This window comes from Felis catus, chromosome B3 (genome assembly GCF_018350175.1).
Source record: "Felis catus isolate Fca126 chromosome B3, F.catus_Fca126_mat1.0, whole genome shotgun sequence".
NCBI lineage: Eukaryota > Metazoa > Chordata > Mammalia > Carnivora > Felidae > Felis > Felis catus.
Genome location: NC_058373.1, coordinates 68,919,436 through 68,944,326, shown reverse-complemented (window position 1 = coordinate 68,944,326; position 24,891 = coordinate 68,919,436). Strand labels below are relative to the sequence as shown.

The following is a 24,891-nucleotide window of genomic DNA, read 5'->3' as shown; positions in this document are numbered from 1 at the left end:
TAGGCCTGCCTAATGTAAGTCCCATGAGTTCACATGACTCACATGTGGCTGCACGTGTGGATCAGCAGGCTAGGATTCTGTGTGAGCCCATGCTCTTCATCGTGGCCTTCACAGATAACCTCGAATGCCATGTGTCAGAGGATGCAAGAAACCATAGTATCAACATGGGGCATCCATTCTATTACAAGACTTTGAGGGGCACCTGAGTGACTCAGTCAGTTGCTCATCTGACTTGGGCTCAGGTTTGATCTTGTGGTTTGTGAGCCCCACACATCAGGCTCTCTGCTGTCAGCCTGTCAGGGCAGAGCTGGCTTCGGATCCTCTGTCCCCCTTCTCTCTGCCCCTCCCCTGCTTGCACTCTCCCAGAAATAAACATAACATTAAATAAAAGAAAGAAAATTAAAAAAAAAAATAAAAGCAGGACCAACGCAATAGTGCTGGAAGTATCCAGGAGCTGAACTAGGTTTAAAAAAAAACAAAAAGAGTAAAAAAAAATAAAAGGTGGTATATTAAAATAAAAGTGAGGGGGCGCCTGGGTGGCTCGGTCGGTTAAGCGTCCGACTTCGGCTCAGGTCATGATCTCACGGTCCGTGAGTTTGAACCCCGCGTCGGGCTCTGTGCTGACTGCTCAGAGCCTGGAGCCTGTTTCAGATTCTGTGTCTCCCTCTCTCTCTGCCCCTCCCCCATTCATGCTTTGTCTCTGTCTCAAAAAATAAACGTTAAAAAAAAGTTAAAAAAAAAAGTGAGTATGTTATGAAGAAGGTACAAGATCTGTACTTAACTGTAACATGAAACATGGTAGACCACTTTGGGTTAAATGCTCTGGCCCTCAGGTGGAACACATACTCTCCACTGTCGGCTACTTCAGGGGAAACGTTTAAAACCCTGTGAAAAGGGCTGGTGTACAGGGCCCTGAAAAAGTACACATCTGCCCAGTCTCATCTTATGTACCCACTTCGCCATGGAAACCATGGGGACGCAGCCCTGGAGTTCAGATCAGCCCTCTTCCTTTCCTGTCTGGAAACAAGATGGACACTGTGGAATGATGATAGTGGCCTCACCTTGTCACGTCGTTAATCAGCCGTGTCTGCAGGAGCAGGTTTCTCCGGGGCAGCAAGTTGTCACAAATCAGATTCTGGTTGGCTCTCACGGCGACCCCATCGCAGAGACAGAGGGAGCACAGCACATCCAGAACCTGCAGCAGGACACAAACCGCAAAGCCTTAGGACCACCTGGAGGGCACAGTGGGCAGGACCTGATTGCCAAGACATCTGAAGGAAGCGGGCCTTGTGAAGTGGTGAGGGGAGGCTGATGGCAGGTGGGGGGACCTATTCAGAGTCAAGGCCACCACACCTTCCTCACCAGGAAAATCAGTGAGCAATGCTGGAGCCTGCTGCCGCTGGGGGACACGAAGCTGGGTTCCTTCTAGCCCCTCTGCCCTCACCTTAGGCCCCTTCCCTCTCAACTATGCATGTGACCTGTGATCACTGTTCTGTGAAAACAGGTGGGAGTATGAGCTGTGAAGACAGACTGTCTGGGTTAATATCCCAGCCATGGCAGGACTAGGGTCAGATGAGGCATCTGGAGCACAAAATCCAGGCCTGACACCCTCTTGGGAGTCGTGCATGAATGGGGCATGGACCCAGAAGGACCTGGAAGGTCCTTCATTGGCATCGAGGCTAAGTTTATGCTCCTGCCCAGCCTTGGAAACCCCCTGCACTATGATCAGTAGGGACTCATAGCTCTTCATGAAAGGTGCTGTTAAAGAGAAAGCCACAGGCCCCAAATGGCATCACTTGGGTTAAGGCCCCAAGTCAGTAAGCCAAGACTTAATACCTAATCTAATTGTAGTTTCAAACCCCTAGGAATGTAACCTTTAACCAGTCAGTATGGGGATTTCCCGGTCAGCAATAGGAAATTGACTGATAGATCCCTTCTGTTCCCAATAGGAGGGTGACCTTGCCTAAAACAATGAATTCTTTCCTAGTAATTTCCTTTTCCCCCAACCTCCTCTCTTCCTTTCAAAGACTTTCCTTTCCTGCAGCCCTTTGGAGCTCCCCTCTACTGCTAGATGGGTTGCTGCCCGATTCATGAATCGATTAACAAAGCTAATCAGGTCTTTAAAATCTCCTTGAATTTTTGTTATCTAACAGCACTCAGCTTTCCATTTGACCAAGGTCCCTCACAGGCAGCAGGCTTGGGGAACCTCACATAGGTCAGTAGAGAACACAGTAGGGCAGATTCCAGTTCCTGGGTCTCCTGCTGTGATATCCTCAAAGTTCGTTAAGAGACACTTCTATTCCTACTAATGGTATTCAACAACCTTTCACCCGCTCTCCTTCTCTCCTAGAGTGAGAGCAAACCTTCCAGAGCCCAAGTGTTCCCTGAACCTATGAGACCAGCCACCAAGCCACCTCTGCACCTCTTCATTTTCCAGGTGCATGGGAAGTGGGAACCCAGCCCCTGGCTTCCTAGCCACAGTCTCCTTGTGCCGCATCCTCTCTCATTCAGATTTTGTGTGCCTAGATCGACAGAGGAAAATGTTCTGGGCCAGGCACTGCTCTCCCCTGTCTCCCCTACAGGGAGGTGTGTGCAAACGGCAGTTGATAAATAATAACCGACAAGATTGTGGCAGCCACATTTCAGTCTTTCAAAGTGGCCACTAAGACTCGATGCTTAGTGGGGTTGGATGAATTCAGGTTGTTGGCATTAGTATCCATAATTCTCACAAACCAATTTTCTACCTGACTCCCTGAATGTCAATTTCGTTCCAGATAAATACAAAGCACATTTATGGGACAAGCAGAAAAGAATCCCAAAGGCAGTTTAATGGAGAACTCTTACCATTCCCACTCTGTGAAACATATCGACTGTGGAACTGGAAATCCAGAGGATAATTTCTCATTCTAAGGAAAGAGCCATAGATGGGCAGGAAATTAAATACTTATCATCCAGCCTATCAGACACTTTCATCGGTTTTGACTTCGAGTGACGGCTGTGGGAGCCTTGCTGTCATAGCTAGAGGGACAGCAGAGCTTAATTCACATCCAGCAGGAAGAGCAAGGAGAAAAAAGGCTCTGTGAGAAGGACCTGCCTAATATAATGTCTCACTTATAAATAATGCCAGAAAGCAACGGGGCTGACTTGTTTAGGCTTTGTTTTAGCAGGCCTTTCTTGGGGTAAAACAGGGCAACGTGGCCAGACTGCCTATCTGAAAAGGTTTAAGTGGGTTCTTGTCAAGGTGACGGGAACGTAGACAAGGCCAGCCCACCACAGGGGACCCACAAGCATTGTGCCTGGGGGTCATCTGTACTTAGGGAGAGGGAGTATCTTTGTGGCCTCTGAGAAATGTGGCTAGATGTGGCAGGCACGGACGAGCAGTCACCAAGCTCCAATTCCTTCTACTCCACAGCCCACAGAGGCCCCACTTCCCAGCCTACCCTGCCGTTTGTGGGGTCATGTGACAGAGTTGTGGGCAATGGAAAGCGGATGGACATGACCTACATGGCTTTCAGGCCTGGTCCCTAAAAATCTTCTACACAGTCCTCTGCACACTCACACTCTCCTCCCAGCCAGAAGTAGGGGTCCCGGGGAAGATGACAAGGGCATCACCTAGCAACTTGCCAGAAATGCAGGTGTTTAGGACCACTTCCTCTGTTCCCCTCCACTCCTCCCCACACCAGACTCACCAGCTGAGAGTCTTCATTTGAACACAAGGAGTAAAGCACACTGCCTTCTGCGAAGCCTTGAGATGGAAGGAACTCGTGTCTCCCCTGAGTGGCCACACAGCCTGAAGCCCTCCCACTGACTGGCCTAGGGTGGTGATGGGAGCAAAGATAAATCTTCCTAGTAGGAATCTGGGCTGTCATAGGAGTTAGGCTTCTCTAATCTATACCCTGGCCCAACTGGAGACTGTCCTTGGCTCGTGTTGTGGAGGTCATTGGCTTCTGGCTGTCCTCCTTTTCAGACCCCACATTTCATTCAAGATCCTCTCCGTCTGCTTTTTATTTCCACTAGTCTCTACCCCCAAACAGAGGCTTATGTGGAAATTCTCCTTCAAAAATAAACACCTATCGTATATCCATGGAAACATCAGTTGGCTGTTGCATTTTGCCCTTCAGCTTGTATCTATAAAAACAGCTCCATGCTAAAATGTAATTATTCTGTACAAAAGCTGTAAAAATGCTAACGGTACTTATCCTGTGATTCTTCTTCTTGAGTCCTGTGTTTGAAAAATGAAGATTTTTGAAGCCCCTGAGGAACAGATTTTTTTTTTCTTGCTGCAGAGGCGAACTGGGTTTCTAGAAAGGCTTCTCTATTGCCTTGGCTGCCCGGGGGCTCAGAGATAATTTCATGGAGCTACTATAGCAACTACGTGGGAGTTAATGGTATGCTTCCCTGTGTTCTACCTTCCCCATAACCCAGGCCAAACCTCCAATTCTGGTGTCTACTTTTTTGGGACCAAAATTGTTACATTTTACCATATATTTTTCTCATTGGGGGCTCGAAATCCTCATAAAAATAAAACATATGTGTGACTACTGAGGAGGTTTGGCATAAGACAGGCTTGGGGGCAAGTAAAAAGGGCAGATTTTATTTTTATTGTTAGATGCTTAGTCCATGGGAAAATTAGAGGGCGACTTAAAATGTTCCAATTGTTCTTTTCACCAAACAAGAAAAATCAGTGCTACTAACATAGTGTGTTTCTTAGCTCTGATAAGCCAGCCATCTGTTGGATGAGACAAGGCCCGTCCATATGGGTGAGCTTCCATCCACGGTGAGATGGGCATGTATTCTGGCTCCATTCATTGCTTTTATTCATTTAGGACACCCTCAACAAACACGTATTAAATGCCTGCTATGTGTAATGTATGAGCTTGGCACTGTGAGGAATGAAAAGTCGGTCCCTGCCCTGAAGGAACGTAGAGTCTGTGAGAGCAATCTATGTGCAAACATGACTACAGTGATAGGTGAAGCAGAACCACCAAGGAATGGAGGGCTAGTGGCAGAAGGATGGAGGAGAGGAGATCACATCCAACTGGTATCAGAGAAAGTTTCCTCGGGGCACCTGAGTGGCTCAGATGGTGGAACGTCAGGCTCTCGATTCCGGCTCCGGTCACGATCTCATGGTTTGTGGGTTTGAGCGCCACGTTGGGCTCTGCACTGACAGTGTGGAGTCTGCTTGGGATTCTCTCTCTCTTTCTCTCTCTCTCTCCCCTCGTCTCTCTGCCCCTCCCCTGCTCACCCTCTCTCACTTGCTCTCTCTCAAGATAAACATTAAAAAAAAAAAAAAAGAAAACTTCAAAGAGGAGTGGCATTTGAGTAAGTTTTGAAGGGCAGACAGAATTTTTCATGGGCGCTGGAAAACTAAGAAGTGAGGAGATGTGGAGATTTCAGCACGAGTCAAGGCACTGAGAGGTCGAGGGGCAGAGAGCATTCAGAGAATGGTCTTTTCACTCCAGAGATTGTGTTCTTTCCCTCGAACTTTCTGACCTCCATTGGATCATGCTTTAGATGAGTGGCAATGCTTTCCACGTCAGGGAGAGAGCTAACAAGTGAAAAATCTTAGAGGCGGCATTAATTACTGCCACCACTGTATCTACTCCCGTCTTAAACCTGTGATTAGAGCTGGAACAGTACAAAAAGGGGTTCATCAAACCCATGAGATGTACAGACCTTTTTTTTTTTTTTTAAAGAAAAATGTCATGACCCTGAAGACCACAGATGGGCCCACAGGGGAGTGCAAACTCCAGTCTCAGAAACCTTTACTGGTCTAAAAATGCCTTCTAATTATGAATTCTTCACTGTGCAGTTTTGTTTTTAGAGAACTATAAAAATAAGAACGTGCAATTAAAAATATTCTCCCGGAACACGTGGACCCCAAAGAACATGTTCACAGACAGCAGTTTGAGAAACACTGGAAAGAATATTAAACACTGAGGGGGAGACTCAAAGTCTGGTCCTGGGCTGTCGTGAACGAGTTGTGTGGCCTCTGGCACGTGGCTTAACATGTCAGAGCCCACGTCTCAGCCTTGTTTCTGCCACCGACAAGTGGAAATAACAATGCTACATCATGGGGTCATACTGAGGACAAAGAAAATGCATGGGAATGTGGAGGACAGCACCTTGCATTTGTCAAATGCACAACAAATGTTAGCTATCGTTGTTGCCATAATTACTGTTGCTATTATTGGGAGAGCTGTGAGGTGCTTTGTGCTTCTAAAATTCTATGTATTTTCTGGGGTACCTGGGTGGCTCAGTCAGTTAAGTGTCCGTCTTTGGCTCGGGTCATGATCTCGCGGTTCATGGGTTTGGGTCCCGCGTCGGGCTCTGTGCTGACAGCTCAGAGCCTGGACCCTGCTTTGGGTTCTGTGTCTCCCTCTCTCTCTGCCCCTCCCCTGCTCACACGGTCTCTCTCAAAAATAAATAAACATTAAAACATTTTTTTTTAATTCTATGTATTTTCAGCCACTATCTTCACGGAAAACTAAGTGAATAGATCAGAGACATGTGAAAACCCACGACTGGAGAAAAAGAGCAGCATGGAGAGCAAAACATTACCTTGACATTTTCCAAGCAAAAAGAAAACGTCACAGCAGAAGTCTGGCCTTCACTCTGCACATTCTTTATAAAGCTACCACAAATAGCTCTATTTGTGATAGCTTTATTGATGATTTGAGACAGATTTCTCTTTGGAAATAAAAGTTATCCAGATAATTTCTAAGGGAAGGCCTGAAGTCATGGCAAACCAACCTTCATCCAAAAATCTATCCAGAGACAAAAAAAGGGATATCCTTGAGGAGGCTTTTATGTACCGGGAACATACTGCCTGAACTTTTCTAACATTGCCGGAATTTCTCAGTGCCTTGGCTCCCAAAGATTAAAGACCGCCCTGCTACTACACTCGGGTAACCTATCAGAGCAGGTAGTGATTTGTAGCAAAGTCCTTCAGCTTACTGGCCTCAGATTTCTCAACTGTGGAATGGGCAGAATAGTCATCAACTCGCCACCAAGCGACATCCATTAAACGCTCTGTAGCTCTTGGCTGAAAGAAGCCATAACAAAGCTGGTTATTCGTGAAGTGCGTTATGTGGTCGGACCATAAAGATGACCCAGGAGCAATGAAACAATAGCAGCTTTTCTCTAGCCAAAGGGCTCTTCCTGACATCTGCATGTAGCTCATGGCCCAGACCATGTGTTTCCTGGGTGCTTATCTATTACTCTTATTATGCTTTGCTGACAGGAGAGAACATGTCGGAGCATACAGACGCTGGTCTGATGCTGGAGCCTCATGCCTGCTTTTGATTTACCCCATTTGGGAAAGCAATTCCAGGCCCCACATATTTCTTTCTCTTCTTTGCCAAGCAATTTCACAGATGCTAAGGACCATGGCTTTTCTGTTTCCTAAGGAAGGCACAGCTAAGCAATGCTGCAGAGGCTTATTCTCCTGGACCCCCTGAAACGTGTCTCAAATAAGCAGCGCCCCCCAATGATGATGAACACAGAGGGCCAGTGACCAAGCTGAGTTTTCATCACTGCAGGAGCAAAGCCGCAGCCGCTCATGTCATCTGCTCTTGAAATACACCCTCTCGGCCTTGGGGTACCTGCCTGCTCACTAATTAGGGCAGGAACTCCCCATCCACAGGGCTGATGTTGAAGAGTCAGGAAAAAGCATATTTTAATAGACTTTCCCTGCAAATCGGGTGTCTTCAACACATGATTCCATAAAAACAGAGATGACAGAACTTTAAGACCCCTAAAAAACTGATGGAGCTTTCTACCTTAGCAAATGAGGTAGCACTGTCTCCATTGCGCAGATGATATAAATGAGGCCCCAAAGCACACAGCTGTTTTGTATCTGTGCTCTTGCTTGCTCATGAGCAAAAAAGTAGATTCACTTCCTTCACTTGGTGCGGCTCAGGGTAAATCTGATTTCATTCAATAACAAGCCAGTTGCCAAGACTTTCTATGCTATTTTGATCTGATTTTTGTGTATCTTCTTTCTACAGCTTGGTATTAGCTGTTCCACTACTAAGTTCCTAGACCCCAGGGTAGGTCTTGCACTCACCCCAGCCCAGCACCTTATGCAGTCGGCTCCATGTTCAGGGCTGAAGGTGATGGATGAGCTGGGCTTGCGAAGCTGGTGGGAAGAGAGAGAGGACCTCCAAGACCCAGTGTGACAGTTTGCCTTGGAGTGTGCTCCTAGGGCAGGAAGTGTCTTTCAGAACCTCAGTTTCCCAAAGTGTTTTTCTTTTCCCTACCCTCAAATCAGAGCCAAGAAAGAGACTAGTCAACATGCTCTCAGTAACACACACTGGTGATTAAGCAGCAGGAGAAGTCCATCCCTGTTTGGGTTCTTCTTTCTGATACCCACCTTGTGATTCCGCCCATGCTTATCCAACAGGGAGATGATAGACTTGATGTGGCCCTCTGCTATCAGATTTAAGGCTTCTGGGCTTTCAGTCAAGATGCAGTGCAAAACTTCCAAGATACCTGTATAAATGCCACAAAAATCGTGTGGATGTTAAAAAAAAAAAAACCCTGCAGAACCGACCGTACTTCAGAAACCTGAATTATAAGTGAAAGGACCATCCTGAGGGGACAGAATATTATCAGTTCCTTGAATGTATTAAATATTTCCAGCCAGAAGAAAGACTGTAGCCATCTCTGGTAGACTTCAGGAGCCTCTGGGGCCTAAGAAGTCTGTGATTTAGAGAGGATATTTCCTTAGGCACTAACCTCACCTTCCTCCTTCTTAGACAAAGACATGATCCTTCTATGTCAAGATATAGAGAAGCAGCAAGTTAAGTAAGTCAGAGAACAACAAATACTATATGATTTCACCCATGTGTGGAATTTAAGAAACGAAACAAAGAAAGCAAGAGACAGAACAGACTCAAATACAGAGAACAAACTGGTGGTTACCAGAGGGGAGGTGGGTGGGGGATGGGTGAAATCAGGTCAAGGGGATTAAGAGCACACTTATGATGAACACTGGGTAATTTACAGAATTGCTGAATCACTATATTGTACACCTGAAGCTAACAGAATACTGTATGTTGGTTACACTTCAGTTAAAAAAAGAAAAAACTGTAGAGGAGCAGCGGTAAAATGGAATTCTTCACTTGGTCAGACCAAGCATTACTTAATTAAAATGGCGGATGCCCAGTTTAGTATTAATTCTAGAGGTCCTTCCAAGTAATTTAGAAAATATTGTGAGTGTTCCTCGCCTAAGAGTTTTTCTAGGAACCACCCCAGAAAGTATTTTCATTTTAGATGTACTGGTGTACCAAGCAAACTATAAACTCACTAAATAAAGTTTACCTTTGCCTCTTTACTCAGCACACTGGATGGTTTTCTCTGCGAAGGGAAGACTTAAACACTAACTTGTGCCCCTGCAACCTGGCACCTACAAGGGTAACACACCATGATGAAAATATAAGGGAAGTAGTTGGCCAGTATCTTTATTGGTTTTATTGAAAACACTCCACTTGGTTCCGGTTTTCTCAAGGTTTTCATAAATTATTATGAAATGTAACATGGCCCATGGAGGAGGCACTGAAGAAAAAACAGGGGCTTGAGAATACATAGGTGTAGGTGGATAGACCTTAGGGGAGCGTTCCTTTGGCCTGTCCAAGTTCAGGCCACCTCTGGACAATGAAAAAAGCATCAAAACCTTTTAGCTTTCCAGAGAGGGGTCTGCAGCTGTCATGTTCTCTCACCGCTGAGGAAGCCAATGGTTGAGCTTCACAGCCCAGTTACTTAACTTACCAACAACAACCATTCTCTTGGCTCAAATTCTCTGCGAGTCATCAAGAAGCATTATAGATAGATGTCAAGGGTGACTCAGCGGGACGGAGGACCATCATTTCCTCCTATCCCATGTCATCCTTCAGTCTGCTTCTAACCACAACAGGATAAGCATGTTCAGAGAGGGTTTAGAAACCCAAGGAAAAGAACTGCAAGCAGCAGGTAGGAGACCACTGCCTGGGTGGGGGGCAATGAAAGGATCCAGGGGATGGAGACAAACACACAAAGTGAAAAGTGAAACAGAAAAGGAAATCATTGAAGTCTGGGTTAGAGTGGTTAAATAAAGTCACAGCAGCACCAGGAAGATTCAGGACCTTCTCTTTGTTGAAGTAATCACTTGAGGGTTGCTTACACCTCAGTGGGAAAACAGAATTATTCAAAGATACAACTTTTATTTTTATTTTTTTCCAGAAAGAAAAAACCCCACCTTCTTCAGTGGTTTCCTGTCAACACTTACCTGAGGAAGATTCTAGTCTATCCAATTTGCTGATTAGCCAATCAAGGTTATTAGAGAATTGAGCACAGTTGTTTCTGTTTCCACGAATGAGAGCAGCTGCAAACAAGGACACATTGGAACATGTAGGTTAAAGGGCAGGAGGATGGGCATAAGAACTTGGGAAACTGTTAAGCACAGCACCTGCTTAGCAACAAAAAGGAACTGTGTGTAACCATCTTCCCCTTCCAAGCCCTTTGATACAATTGTTCCTATACTTAGCAAAGTGAAAATCTACCATTCACTCAACTATTCCAGAGAATCTATGTACCAAGCACCTGCCTACTTGCTGGGAACAGAGCAGTGGGAACACAGCAGCAGATACCTGCTTGGTTACTGGTTTAAGAACTCCATTCTTTGCACTGTTTTCTTAAACCCAGCTACAGAGTTGCTCTTTTTCAATGCTAAAGGGAGGCATCCCAGTGAAACAGCTGGAAAGGTAGGTGAAACAAACAGGCAAGGGCGCCTGGGTGGCTCAGTCCCTTGAGTGTCCGACTTCAGCTCAGGTCATGATCTCACCGTTCATGAGTTTGAGCCCCGCCTCGGGCACTGTGCTGACAGCTCAGAGCCTGGAGCCTGCTTCGGATTTTGTGTCTCCCTCTCTCTCTGCCCCTCCCCCGCTCACTCTCTGTCTCTCTCAAAAAATAAACATTAAAAAAATATTTAAAAAATAAATGAACAGGCCAATAACTGCAAAACAGGAAACTCTAAAATACCTAAAAGACATTAGCATATGATGAGGGTTCCCAAAGTGTGGTCTGTGGAGGCCAGAATGCTTTACCTGAGAACTTGTTAGAAATGCAAATTATCTGACCTTATCCCAGATCTAAGGATTCAGAAACTCTGGGGATGAGACTGTTTTAACCAGCCCTCCAGCTGATTCTGATGCCTGCTCCAAGTTGAGAACCACTGGTAGAGAACATTGCTAAGGGTGGGAGAGAATATGCTGTCAGGAGATTTTCACCAAACTAGACCAAGCAACCTTCCCTCCACAGGCCTCTGCAATGAATCCACCTAAACCACTGGTCCCATGCTCTTCATGCTGTTGGTTTTCAAAGACAGGTTTCACAGATGCTTCAAAGATACCTGGATGAGGGGAAAAGTCCTCCCGAGGACCTCTGCTTTGTACTCCACAGTCAGAGGAGGGCTGGATTGAGTCTGACCCCCCAAACCACTTTCAGGTCTGCAGCAGCAAAGGGGTTAGGCACAGGGTGCTGGAGTCAGGCGGCCTCACACCGTAGTTCCTTCCCATACTACATGTATGACCTTGGGTACGTTACGACTTTGTGAGCATCAGTTTCTTCGGATTCATGACTAAACGGTTAACAGTGCCTATACCTGAAGGTGTTGTTGGGCGGATCAAAAAGGATATTCTACTGCTTGGCAGAAAAGCTCAATAACTGCTTGTTTTTGTATAATTGCTGTTGAGTTTGAGCATACCGGTAGAAAGTATTAGAGTTGGAAGGGACTTCACAACGTCACACACAATGGTGGTAGTCCAATCAGCCTGACCCTCGACATCGAGAATGGGTCCAACCTGACGTTGCTGGTTCCCCTCTGGCCCGCTCAACTTTCTATGGACTTTGTCTAACGGGACATACACTTCTGAGGAAACCCCCAAATGCTGCCTTGTCACCATCTCCAAGCAGCTACCGGTGGCTACCTTCCCATAAGGGCGGATACGGTCTTCCACTGCCTTCCTCCTGTAGCTTGCTGGCTGAGCCCTGTGGTGGCACTGGTTAGAGCAGGCCCCAGGAGATCACCCCCACTGGTATTGTGAGAAGAAAGGCTGGGCGCCGAACCTCCTTACTCCCCGCCTTTGTCGCCCCTCCCCCCCCCTCACCCAAATGAAATAATGAACAGGCCAAAGTGGCAGGAACCACGACCAACCAACAAGAGTTCAGGGACAGGTCAGGGAGCTGAAAAGAGTGACTGTCCTTCAAGAGCAAGTGCCGGAGTCTAAAAGTAGAACGCACTGCAAACATATTCTAGCCTTGTTCCCTCATTTTATTTAAAACAATTTTTTTAGGGGCCTCTGGGTGGGTCAGTCGGTTAAGCGGCCGACTTCGGCTCAGGTCATGATCTCATGGTCTGTAAGTTCGAGCCCCGTGTCAGGCTCTGTGCTGACAGCTCAGGGCCTGGAGCCTGTTTCAGATTCTGTGTCTCCCTCTCTCCGACCCTCCCCTGTGCATGCTCTGTCTCTCCCTGTCTCAAAAATAAATAAAATGTTAAAAAAATTTTTTTTAATTTTTTAAATGTTTATTTACTTTTGAAGGAGAGAGAGACAGAGTGTGAGTGGGGAAGAGGCAGAAAGAGAGAGGGAGACACAGAATCTGAAGCAGGCTCCAGGCTCTGAGCTGTCAGCACAGAGCCCGCCGCGGGGCCTGAACTCACAAACCACAAGATCACGACCTGAGCTGAAGTCAGACACTTAACCGACTGAGCCACACAGACACACCCCCTCATTTTAAAGAGGAAGGACTGGGGGCACCTGGGTGGCTCAGTCGGTTAAGTGTCTCTTGGTTTCTGGCTCACGTCATGATCTCACAGTTCCTAGGATTGAGCCCCAGGTCAGGCTCTGCGCTGACAGCAAGGAGACTGCTTGGGATTTTCTCCCTCCCTCTCTCCCTCCCATGTGCCTGTGTGTGCATGTGTGTTCTCTCTCTCTCTCTGCCCCTCCCGTGCATGCGTGCTCTCTAAATAAATAAATAAACTATTAAAAAAAAACAAAGAGGAGGGACTGAGGTTCGGAGAGAGTAATGACCGTCAAAGGTTGTACAGGTAGTTTTGGCTGGGCTGATCACAATCCCCTTCCACTCGCTGCTGCCTTCTTGCTCTAAGTGTGGAAAGTACAGTAAGTTGCTGGCGAACAGAACGAACAGTGCTGGGCTGGAATCAACCGGTTAGCAAAAGGTGTCCAAGGCGTGAGGCCGGATCGGCGATCTTGCACAGACACCCTTGGAAATCCTCCCAGGGAGAGGCTCCGGGGGTGTGCTTACCCAGCAGTTTGTATAGCAGGCGCAGAATCTCTTTCCAAGCCATGCCACTCTCCTCCCTTGCAATTCCTGCAAAGTGCGCCACGCTGTTGTAGATGTTTAAGCGATCGATGCAGTTTAACACAAGGGCCAACATTCCCTGCGAAGGAGAGTGGGGGAAAGAGTGAAAGCCCCTGAGAAAGCAGGAGCCTTTTGTTCTTTTCCCTCCCACGTCATTCACCTTTTAAAGCTCGTAATGCTCATGTGCTAACAGACCTTCACGATCTTTTTTTCCCCCCTAAAAACACAATGTACACATTCTTATGCCTCTGAGACACACGGGGCATCCATTTGGAGCATGAGTTAGCGGTTTCCTCGTGGCGGGTTTGCCCCCGTGTGATTATCTCAATCTAAGGACCTATCACAAGAGGGAGCGTGAATGACTCTCACAAAAGCTTGTTCTGTGTCTGGTGGGAAATGGTTCTGACTCACCCAGAAACAGCCCTACATATAGTTCTTATTTTCCTGTCAAATGTCAAGTGAGTTCAGGAAGTTCCATTCAGATGCACAAAGAAAACCATGCTTGCTTCCTCCCTCTCCCCCTGGCAAAAGGGTAGGATTAAGAGACAATAAAATCAAAGTGGATTTTTAACTACTTTTCTTCTACATTACAATACTATGCCGCCCAGTGAAAACATCTGTGCCTAGTTGTTCTTAAAGACATACAGTTTCAGTAGCCTTTCAGGCGTAATGCCCCCAAAGCCAGTCTGCTTGGATCAGAAGACTGAGCAGGGCCAGTCTTATATTCCAGGCCAATGACTTTGGAAATGCCCAAGGGATAAGCCCCGTCCCTGGGAATGGGGGCCCGGCAGGAGGGCGACCATGGCCTCTTACTGCCAAATCATCACGTCAGTGTTCAAAGAAGGCATGTGACCTAAGGTCCCGTCTAACCAAGGACGGAGGCAGAACCCGAGCCAGAGCCCCCGCCAAGTCCCAGGTTTGTTTTTCCTTGCATCCAGGTCCCATCTCTGGTGACTCAGATGCTCAGGTTCTAAGTCAGACCTGGCTCTTTACTTGTTACCTTTCAAACCAGCTCCTCAGTCATTTCCAAAGTGGCAGAACCTGGCCACGTGTATTTTTTCAAACAGGTTTTCTAGGTAATTCTAACATCTTCCAAAACTTGGGAATCACAGCCAATGGCATGCTCTAACAGTTGAGGTTTAGTAACAATAGATTTGGGATACACACATGCACTGTGGCAACAAAGCTCTCAAATGCAGTTTGGTTTGAGTGTGCCAATGTGCACGGTTACAACGTACATTGGTAGTGTAACCCGGTGCGGTGGACAGGGAAGGTTGGCTTCTATTTAATCCTTTTCTTCCCAGCTTCCTTCCTTTCTTGTTCTTTCATAACTACGTGCATGCATGCACACAAGGCTCAAATGCAATCACAGGGATGTTTTAGCGGCGGACGCAAAGAGAATCGCGATGTTCAATTTTCTAGACTTACTTCTTCCTTGAAAAGATTCTGTCTGTTCTTAAGTGAGCGGAGCTTGTTCTGTTTGTCTTCGTGTTGCATCTCCTCCTCCGGGGGCTGGAAGTAGGCGATCAGGTCCTGTAAGGTCTGCAGGACCTCTTCTATCGGCAGGGTGATGGGGGCCGCCGTACGATTGTTTCCACTAAAGAACACAAGACGGACACGGACGTGGACGTGGCTCAGACACGGGCCTTCAGGCAGCGTCCCTGACAAGCACCCGCCAGATCCTGGCTCTTACCTGCCCCACATGGGGCGCAGCGCACGGCTTCCTGCAGCAGTCACTCAGGGAATGACCACAAACTGGCAGTTGCCAACCAACAGACAACGGAAGAAAACGCCTGCTTCGATTTTCAGGCCATTTCATAAATAAAGGGAAATGACCTGTGGCCGTCTGCCACACTTTTTCATTTTTAAAAGTAAAAACAGATTTAAAAATCATAAACTTATTCACTCATGGTTGTTTGGAACTATCACAGATTCTTCTTGGAATAGGGCAAACATAGGGGCAGAAGGGCTTCTATCACTGGGTCTCTCCCTCCATCTGTATTTTTGTCTTCTCTCTCCATGTATCTCTCTGCACATTTTTCATGTCTCTGCATGTGTTTTTCTCTTATAGGTTTTATGCATGTGCACTCACACACCAGCTCCCCCTTCCTCATTTGTTATCTCCTTCGGACTTCCTCTGTGTGCCCTCTGTCCTCATTCTCAACAACCCCGCCCCCATCTTGTGACATCCTTCTCTCCTTCTGTCTTCATGTCCCTCTCCCTCCTCAGTCTTACCCTCCCCACCATCGCTCTTTCTCTGTTGTGATCCTTCTATCCTGAATCTGTGTTTCTGACTATGTCATATTTTTTCAAAAAGTCTTGTTATTAAATCCTGTCAATGCAGAGAGACCACAAACCTCCACAGATGGCAAAATAAGCCCTCAATTTCCCATGTCCTTGGCAGGTACACTGGTGAGCCTTCTGGAAGGTAAAGGCTAAAAAAGAGGAAGGGGGAAATGGAGCCAGCCCCCGTGTAAATGCATCATGGCCCCAGGGGACTGGGAATTGGTGGAATTGGTATAAATAACGTCATGGCTTTTCCTTGGGTCAATTTCTAAGGCCTTCTCCTTGAATTTACAGTGAATTTAGTTATATATTAACCTGGACACATGCTAAGAAAAGACTGTTATCTAGGCCTGAAGCAAAGGCTTAATAAGCCCTAAGAACCCTCAGCTTATGAAGTGACAATTCCAATTTTGTACATAAAAATGACAAGTGTTGGGGCGCCTGGGTGTCTCAGTGGGCTAAGCATCTGACTTCAGCTCAGGTCATCATCTCATGGTTCATGGGTTCAAGCCCCACATCGGGCTCTACACTGACATTATGGAGCTTGGTTGGGAGCTCTCCCCACCCCCCCCCCCCACCTGCCACCCCGTCTCAAAACAAACAAACATAAAAAAAATGACAAGTGCATGCAGTAAGGACAGAACACCAGTGGATTACAGGCAGGGAGATCCTTCTCATGAGTGTGTGCTCTGGACCGTGGAGGTGCTCAAGGAATGCTAATGACTATCTGAGATATTATAGTATACCTGCTGTGAGGACATGAGGTGAAGGTTTGAGACTACAAAACCTAATTGGGAATGACTTTCCAGTTCTCGATTCAGAGAAAAATGAACACAGTCTCCCCAGTATGTTTGGTCCAGTTGCAGAGTCCCCTAGCCCCACTCGCCCCCCTTTATAAAAACATTTTAAGTCTACTAGAAACAATGACACCAGTTCAGTAAAAAGTGTGTGATTAAAATAAAGATGAAAACATACAAGAGGTTTGCTGGCATTTTGTAGTTTGAAAGGGCAACTTACAGGGGTTTGGGAAACCCAAGTTATAGTCAATGCCATGAACACGTGCTATCTGGAGTGCCTGCTTCTAAGCCACTTGGGCTTCACTTTCCCCCTGGAAAACAGGAAAGGTACTATCTACTATTGCCAGGGTCCTTCTGGGTCTAATTTTTTCGGTGGGTTCTCAATGTTCGATTGCTTTATCTTGTCCTTGCGAGACACCTCAATATAATAGTCTTCCGCTGGACTAAGGCAGATCCCCCCCTTCCCTCAAAACAGAGCACATACCACATGCCCGGCAGTGGGGAAACAGACATGACCTCTGAATGGCTTCAGGGCGCTCATGTTCTACTCCAGAACCTTAGGGAGGAGGCCCAGATGTACCAAGAAGGATAGGGACAAGATGATGTCTCAATTCAGAACTAACTACAATGGTACCTACTTTATCCCAGCCATCTTTCACTCCCTACTTCAGCCACTGCCCCACTACCTTCTCAGATCTTTCCAAGGACTTCTTTTGTTTAATTCAAGTACAATCCCAGGGATTCTGAATATTTACCATACTATTACCATAACACAACTATTTATGTATTGTTTCGATCATAAGGTTAAACTCAGGACAGCTGGGCAATATCTACTCGTCAGCAGGATTTCTGAGACTCCCTCACCCCTCACATTGTTCATCTGTCCTATTGGACAGCTCCCAGCAACTGACCAGAGGATGATGAGACAGCACAAGCCAACGCCAACCTTTCTTCCTCATTGTTCTTTCTTCTTCCTTCCCTATTAATTTAACTTTAATGTGCTTCTTCCCAGAAGGCCACCCCCTGTCCTTCTGGCTTCCACTGTACACAGCATGTTCTGTTGGTTTCTCAAAAGAGACAGGAGAGGAGAATCTTACTCACAAATGATTTTTTATCCTTCATTTCCCAGCTCTTGAAAATTTCAAGTGCTATGGCTTTTGCAGCCCCCTTCGCTGCTGCATGGGTTTGTTTTTCAGTAGTCCTCCTTTCTTCCAAAAAAAAAAAAATCTTATGGCTTGGAGAATCCAGAATGTCCCCCATTGAAAGGGAAACACCCAGAACAGCTGAGTGAGGAGCTCAGGAAATCCTCTCTCCCGCAAAATAATGATAAACTTGGGATAAATCATCTAAAACAATTGTTTTAGGACACTGGAAATTGACCAAAGCCATACAATAAATTGAGACTGATCGACTGATTGACTGATTTATTAAATAACGAGCCTCAGTAAGAACAGTAGGAGTCTATGGTGTTTCAGTCTGAGGCTGTTTCCATGCTTTCTTCCAGCTTCCGACCAAAGAAGTTCTAACAAGGTGGGGTAGACAATGAGCAAGGCCACACGTGCTCAGAAAGTACTGGAGAGGGACCTAGTTATCTACTCATCTCTGGCCGAATATGAGGTTTCGTACAAGCAGAAAGCAAAATCCAGGACAGACCTAAAACTGTCTGAACTCTGAATGTGTCATCTAGCCCACAAGCAGGTCCATCAGCAAATACTTGTAAGAAATATTTACAAGACAACCAGGCTTGCCTTCTAAGAAAGACTAAGGGAAGCCCTTCAGGCTGAAATAAAATGACACCAGACAGTAAGCAGAATCCACATCTAGGAATAAAGAGCACTGGTAAAGGTAATTGTGCAGGTAAATATAAAATATGGTATAAACATATTCATTTCTCTTTTGTTTTTATATTTTAAAAAACACAAATGGATAAGAAAATAATGATAAAACTGGGCTTATAACATATGGGGATGTAATATACATGACAATATTATCACAAGGAGGAGGAAAGTAATACTGGAGCAAAGTTGCTTTATTTTACGTAAGTTAGTATTAATCCGAGATGGAGTGTTGGAAGTCCAAAACAGAGTGAGTTTCCTAGAGCAACCACTAGGAATATAACTCAAAAAAGTAGCAAAATAAAAATAAACAAACCAAAAAACCTTAAAGAAATGAAAATGGTAAACTAGAAAATATCTATTTAACACAAAAGAAGGCAATAAGAGGAAGAGAGGAAAAAAGAACATGAGATCTATAAAAATCAGCAAAATGGCAGGCATAAATCCAACAATTTGAATAACTACATTATCTATAAATGGATTACACACACCAATAAAAGGAGGACACTTGTCAGAGTACATAAAAATAAAAATTCAGTGTAAGCTCTCTATAAGACCACTTTATAGATTCAAAGATACAGGCTGCAAGTAAGAGGACTGAAGAACTTACACCATGCAAATAGTAACCATAATCTGCATATAAGGCATCTGGTGTGGCTCTACAAAACAGACTTGAAGATAAAAGATGTTCACAGAGAAAAAAGGGAAATGTTTTGTAACTATGGAAGAGTCAATTTATCAGGAAGATATACCTATTATAAACATATAACCACGTAACAACAGAGACCACAATATATGAAGCAAAAGTTGAGAGAATTGAGGGAGAAACAGACAAGTCAACCTACTAGTGAGAAATTAAACACCCTATTCTCAGTTAATGTAACATCTTCTAATGGAACTGTATTAATGAAGGGCAAAAACCATACAATCATCTCAATAGACAAAGAAAAAAAAGACTGTCAAAATCTAACTCATTCAAGATGAAAGAAACCTCTCAACAAACTAGGAATAAAAAGAGAACTTCCTCATCCCAATAAAGGGAATTTATAAAAACCCTACAGTTAACTTCATATTTAATAATCAAAGACTGAATGTTCTCCTGCTAAGATCAGGAACAAAACAAGGATGTCTGTTCCTTCCACTTTGATTTCACATCATAGTGGATGTTCTAGTCAGTGCAGTCATGAGGTGGTGGTGGGGGTGGGTGGGAAGAAAGGGCATCCATATTGGAAAGGAAAAAATAAAACTTTCTTTATTCACAGATAATATGACCCTTTATGTAGATAAAGCACGCGTGTGCGCACACACACATCCACCAGAATAATAATTTTCAATTAAGTCACAGGATATATGATGGATATTTTAAAAACTCAATTTCTATATGCCAGTATTATTTACGCAGTGAAAAATCTGAAAAGAAATTAAGAAAATAATTCCATTTGTAGTAGCATCAGAAATAAATACTTAGGGGGCACCTGGGTGGCTCAGTTAGGCGTCTGAGTACAGCTCAGCTCATGATCTCATAGTTACAGAGTTCAAGCCCCACGTGGGGCTCTGTGCTGACAGTTCAGAGTCAGAAATCTGCTTTGGATTCTGTCTCCCTCTCTCTCTGCCCCTCCCCCACTCACACTCTGTGCCTCTCTGTCTCAAAAATAAACAAACATAAAAAAAAAATACTTAGGAACAAATTTTACAAAAGCAGCCCAAGACTTAAACACTGAAAACTGTAATACCTTGCTGAAAGGAATTCAAGAAAAATAAATGGAGAGACATTCTATGTTTATGAATCAAAAGCCTCAGGATAATTAAGATAAAAGTTCTCCCAAAATTGGTCGAAAGGTTCAAAGCATTCTCTATAAAAACACTGGCAGGCTGTTTTGCAAAAACTGACACCTTTACCCTAAAATTTATATGGGAATTCAAAGGATTCAGAAGAGCCAATAGAATTCTGCAAAAAAAGTACAAAACTGGAGGATTCACTGTATCTGATTTCAATACTTACTACAAAGCTATGTTCATCATTTTGGCATAATCACAGGTATGAAAGCCAGTGGAATAGAACTGAGGGTCCCAAAATAAACCCTTATATTTACGGTCACTTGACTTTTGACAAAGGTGCCAAGGCAATGTGATGGGGAAAGGATGGTCTTGTCAGCAAATTGTACACGGACAACGAGGTATCTACAGGATCCACTTAAAAAAATAAATTTCAATTCGTATTACCTCAGACCGTGTATAAAAATTGATCCAACATGCAACCTCGGCCTAAATATAAGAGCTAAAATTATATAACTTTCAGAAGAAAACACAGGAGAAAGTCTTGGTGACTCTGGGGACACCCAAAAGCACAGTCCAGAAAAAAAGTTATGTCATATAGGACTTCACCAAAATTAAACCTTTTGTGCTTCAAAAGACATCATTAAGAAAATGAGAAGAAAAGCCACAAACTAAGAGAAAATAGTTGCAAATCATGAATCAATAAAAAACATGCATCCGGAAGATACAAAAAACTGTCAAATGTCAGCGTGAGGACAAACCACCCAACTAAAAAAACAGGCAAAAGCCCTGATTACATTTTACTAAAGAAGAGATACGAATAAGCACATGAAAAGATGTTAAAAATCATTAGTCATTTTGGAAATGCAAATTAAAACCGTAATGGGATACCACTTCATATCCACTAGAATATATACAATCAAAAGTCAGACAATAAGGATGTGGAGAAACTGGAACTTTATATATTTCTGTGTGGAGTGTCTAATGGTGTGTCTACTTTGGAAGGCAGGTTTTCAGTTTCTTAAAAAATTGAACATACCTACATGTCCACTGATGGATGAATGGATAAACCAAATGTAGTATTTGCATACAACGTAATATTATTCAACCTTAAAAAGGAAAGAAATTCTAACATGCTACAATATGAGTGACTCTTGAAGACTTTGTTAAGTGAAATAAGCAAGGCACAAAAAGATAAATATTGTAGGATTCTAATTAAGTCAGTCAAATTCACAGGAAGGTTGAATAATGGTTACCAGGAGCTGGAGTGTGGGGGGGCGGGGCTGCGGAGGGGGGAGGGGAAGGGAGGAAATGGGGAGTTTTTTTTTCATGTTTATTCATTGTTGAGAGAGACAGAAACAGAGAGGGAGGGAGATCATGCACACAGGTTGGGGAAGGGCAGAAAGAGAGGGAGACCCAGAATCCTAAGCAGGCTCCAGGCTCAGAACTGTCAGCACTGAGCCTAATGTGGGGCTTGAACTCCCGAACTGCGAGATCACGATCTGAGCCAAAGTTGGATGCTTAACCAACTGATCCACGCAAGCGCCCCAGGGAGGTATTACTTAATGCTTATGGAATTTCTGTTTGAAATGATGTAAAAGTTCTGTAGACGGATGGTGCTAACTGTTGCACAACTATTTGAATTTAGTTAACATCACTAAATGGTATACTTAAAAATGGTTACAAAAGTAAATTCTATGCTTTGTATATTTTATCATAAAAATATAAAAATGTTTAAATGAGTTACATATGACTTTGCAATTCCATTTCCTGATATTTACCTAAGAAAAATTAAAATATATATCAAAAGACTTTTACACAAACATCCACGGAACCATTACTGATCATAAGCAAAAATAGAAAAAAATCCACGTTCCTCAAAGGGCAAACAGAAAGTGAGGTGCATCTGTACCTGTCTGTTCATCTCTCCCTATAGATAGATCTCTCTATACACACGTGTATGTATATACACAATCATACATATACATACGCAGACATTTATATGTGGATGTGTATTATGAGATACACATACACAGGAACACTCCAGCAATAAGAAGGAACAGAACACCCTTATGTACTACAATAGGGATGAACTTCAAAAATGTAATGCTAAGGGAAAATCTGGATCCAAGGACCACATATTGTATACATTAACTTATAAATGTGTTAAATTGAGACCCAAACCAGATGACTGGTTGCCTAAGGCTGGGGGTGGGAACTGATATACACTGCAATGGGCATAAGCAATCTTTTGGGGGGACTGGAATGTTTTAAAAGTGAATTATGGTGATGGTTGCACAGCTCTGTAAACTTATTAAAATTCACTGAGTTGCATACTTAAAAGGATGAATTTTATGATATGTAAATTATAGCCCAATAAAGCTGCTTAAAAATAATTTTCCCACTGTCAGGTATGTAACTCCCACTGACTTTTTAAAGTAATAGCTTTATTAAAATATAATTCACATATTATACAATCATCTATTTAAAGGGTATAACTCAGTGGTTTAATGGTTTTTAGTGTATTTATAGAGTTTTGCAACCATGGCCTCAATCAATTGTAGAACTTTTTCATCAGCTTCGACCAAAACTCCACACCCGTCAGCAGTCACTCCCCTTCACCCTTACAACCAACTTAGCTCTAGGCAACCACTGATCTACTTTGTCTCCACAGAACTGCCTATTCTGGACATTTCGTATAAATGGACTCATACCACAAATAGCATGTATCAGTCCCTCATTCCTTTTTACGGACCAATAATATTCCATTGCACAGATATGCATAAGGCACATTTTATTTATCCATTCATCAGTTCATCATTTGGGTTGTTTCCCCTTTTTGGCTATAATGAACAATGCTGTTTTGAACGTCTGTGTCCAAGTTTTTCAGTAGACGTGCTTCATGTATCTTAGGTATATAACCAGGAGTGAAACTGTTGGGTCACATGGTAACTCTGTTTAACCTTTTAAGGAATTTCCAGACAGCATTCCAAAATGGCTTTAACATTTTACATTCCCACCAACAGTGTATGAAGGTTCCAATTTCTCTACATCCTGTCTCACACTTCTTATTAAGTCTTTTTAATTACAGTCATCCTTGTGAGAGCAAAGTGTTCTCTCACTGTGGTTTTGATTTGCATTTTCCTCCTGGCTAATGGCTCTGGCCATCTTTTCATATGCTTATTGGCCATTTGTGTATCTTCCTTGGAGAAATGTCTATTCAGATCTTTGCCCATTTGTAAATTGGCCCAATTGTCTTTTCAAGGTTGAGTTGTAAGAGTTCTTTATTCTAGATACAAATCCTTTATCAGATGTATGATTTGAAATATTCTTTCCCATTATGTAGGCTTTTTTTCCCCACTTTCTGGATGGTGCCCTTTGTAGTAAACAAGTTTTTCATTTTGATAAAGTTTACATACTTTTTGTATGTATTGTTGCTTCGTATTTTGTATTTTGTTGCTTTTGTTTTTGGTGTCCTATTGAAGAAACCATTGCCTAATCTAAGGTCATAAAAATTCAAGCCTTTGTTTTCTTCTCCCGATATTTATGGTTTTAGGTCTTACAGTTAGGTCTTTGATTCATTCTGAATTAATCTTTGCATATCTATGAGGCAGGGGCCAGGGACTTTTAAGACAGACACAGGGGCAGGGTGTCTTGAGAGACACAGGGTTCTCTTGAGAGAACCAAGAACCAAATAAAGCCATCCAACCTCTAGGGTCATGGTTCTGGTGACAGTCCAGACTACACAAAAAACTCTTGTTTGCACACAGCTATGTTTTCCTGACTATACCAAGCTATTCATTCATATTATACCCTTTCTATGAAGAAGGGGAGCAGGTGACACATAACATGGCACAGAAGGGAGGAACCACTTTGCTCAGGGATCACAGGAGACCAGTGGCAGGGCCACAAGCAGACAGAATGGCTGACTTGAAGGCCTCAGCTCCCTTCTGCGGTAGGAGTACCTAACTGTCTGCCTTCCTTTCTCTGCTTTAGTCACGGCGGGACCCCCTGAGTGGTACTGGGAACATGGCCAACCAACCAGAGGTTCTATTTCTCAGCCTCCCTGCAGCGAGGTGTGGTCACATGACTAGTTTTAACTAGTAGAGTTCAAGAAAACGTGATCTATTTCTGGGTCCTATATTAAAAAAAAAATCTCTTGCCCTCCGCCGCTTCCAATTTCTTCCCTCACACCCTCCATTCTTTTGGGTTTTTTTGGCAGTATGCAACCTGAGAAATGGTGCCAGCAAGCTTTTTTTTTGATCATGTAGATGAAGAAAATATAGCAGGACAGTTGGTCTCAATGGTGTTGAATATTAGAATCACCTGGGGAGCTTTAGTCAAAAGCTAGAGGTGGAATCCCACCACAGAGATTCTAATCCAATTGGTATGAGATGCCACCTTGGCATCAGGGTGGTAAAAGCTCTCCAGAGAAATCTAGTATGTGGCCAAGGGTAAGACCTCTATTCCAGGGCAGTGGTTTGTAAACTTTATTATGCTTCAGCATCAACTGGAGGGCCTATCAAAACATGATTTTCTGGGGGTACCGCTTCCCAGGTGTCTGATTCAATATGTCTGGGGTGGAACCTGAGAATGTGCATTTTTAACAAGTCCCAGGTGATGCTGCTGTGCTGGGTCAGGGACGCACTTTAAGAACCTGTAAATCTCAGGGCAGCAAGATAGAAGGAACCTGAGCCCCTGGAGCCAGACCCTGCCTAACCTATACTATTACTTAAAAGAGAAGTAAGTGTACATCTTGAATTACAACGGCAGCTTAGCCTACATCCTAACTGACACACATTGCTTGGATCACATTATTCCAACAGGAAAAGTAAAGG

The 24,891-nt window shown here is 44.1% G+C and overlaps 1 protein-coding gene across 1 annotated transcript in view; it reads right to left on the bottom strand.

The window, feature by feature from the left end:
* Window positions 1-24,891, bottom strand: part of RYR3 (ryanodine receptor 3) — a 455,720-nt gene that overhangs the window by 238,986 nt on the left and 191,843 nt on the right. The window contains exons 14-18 of the mRNA XM_045059588.1: window positions 14,788-14,956; window positions 13,303-13,438; window positions 10,268-10,363; window positions 8,375-8,493; window positions 1,062-1,195 (exon numbers count right to left, since the gene is read on the bottom strand). Of these exons, the coding sequence (XP_044915523.1) occupies window positions 1,062-1,195; window positions 8,375-8,493; window positions 10,268-10,363; window positions 13,303-13,438; window positions 14,788-14,956 (654 nt within the window). The remainder of the gene's footprint in view (window positions 1-1,061; window positions 1,196-8,374; window positions 8,494-10,267; window positions 10,364-13,302; window positions 13,439-14,787; window positions 14,957-24,891) is intronic.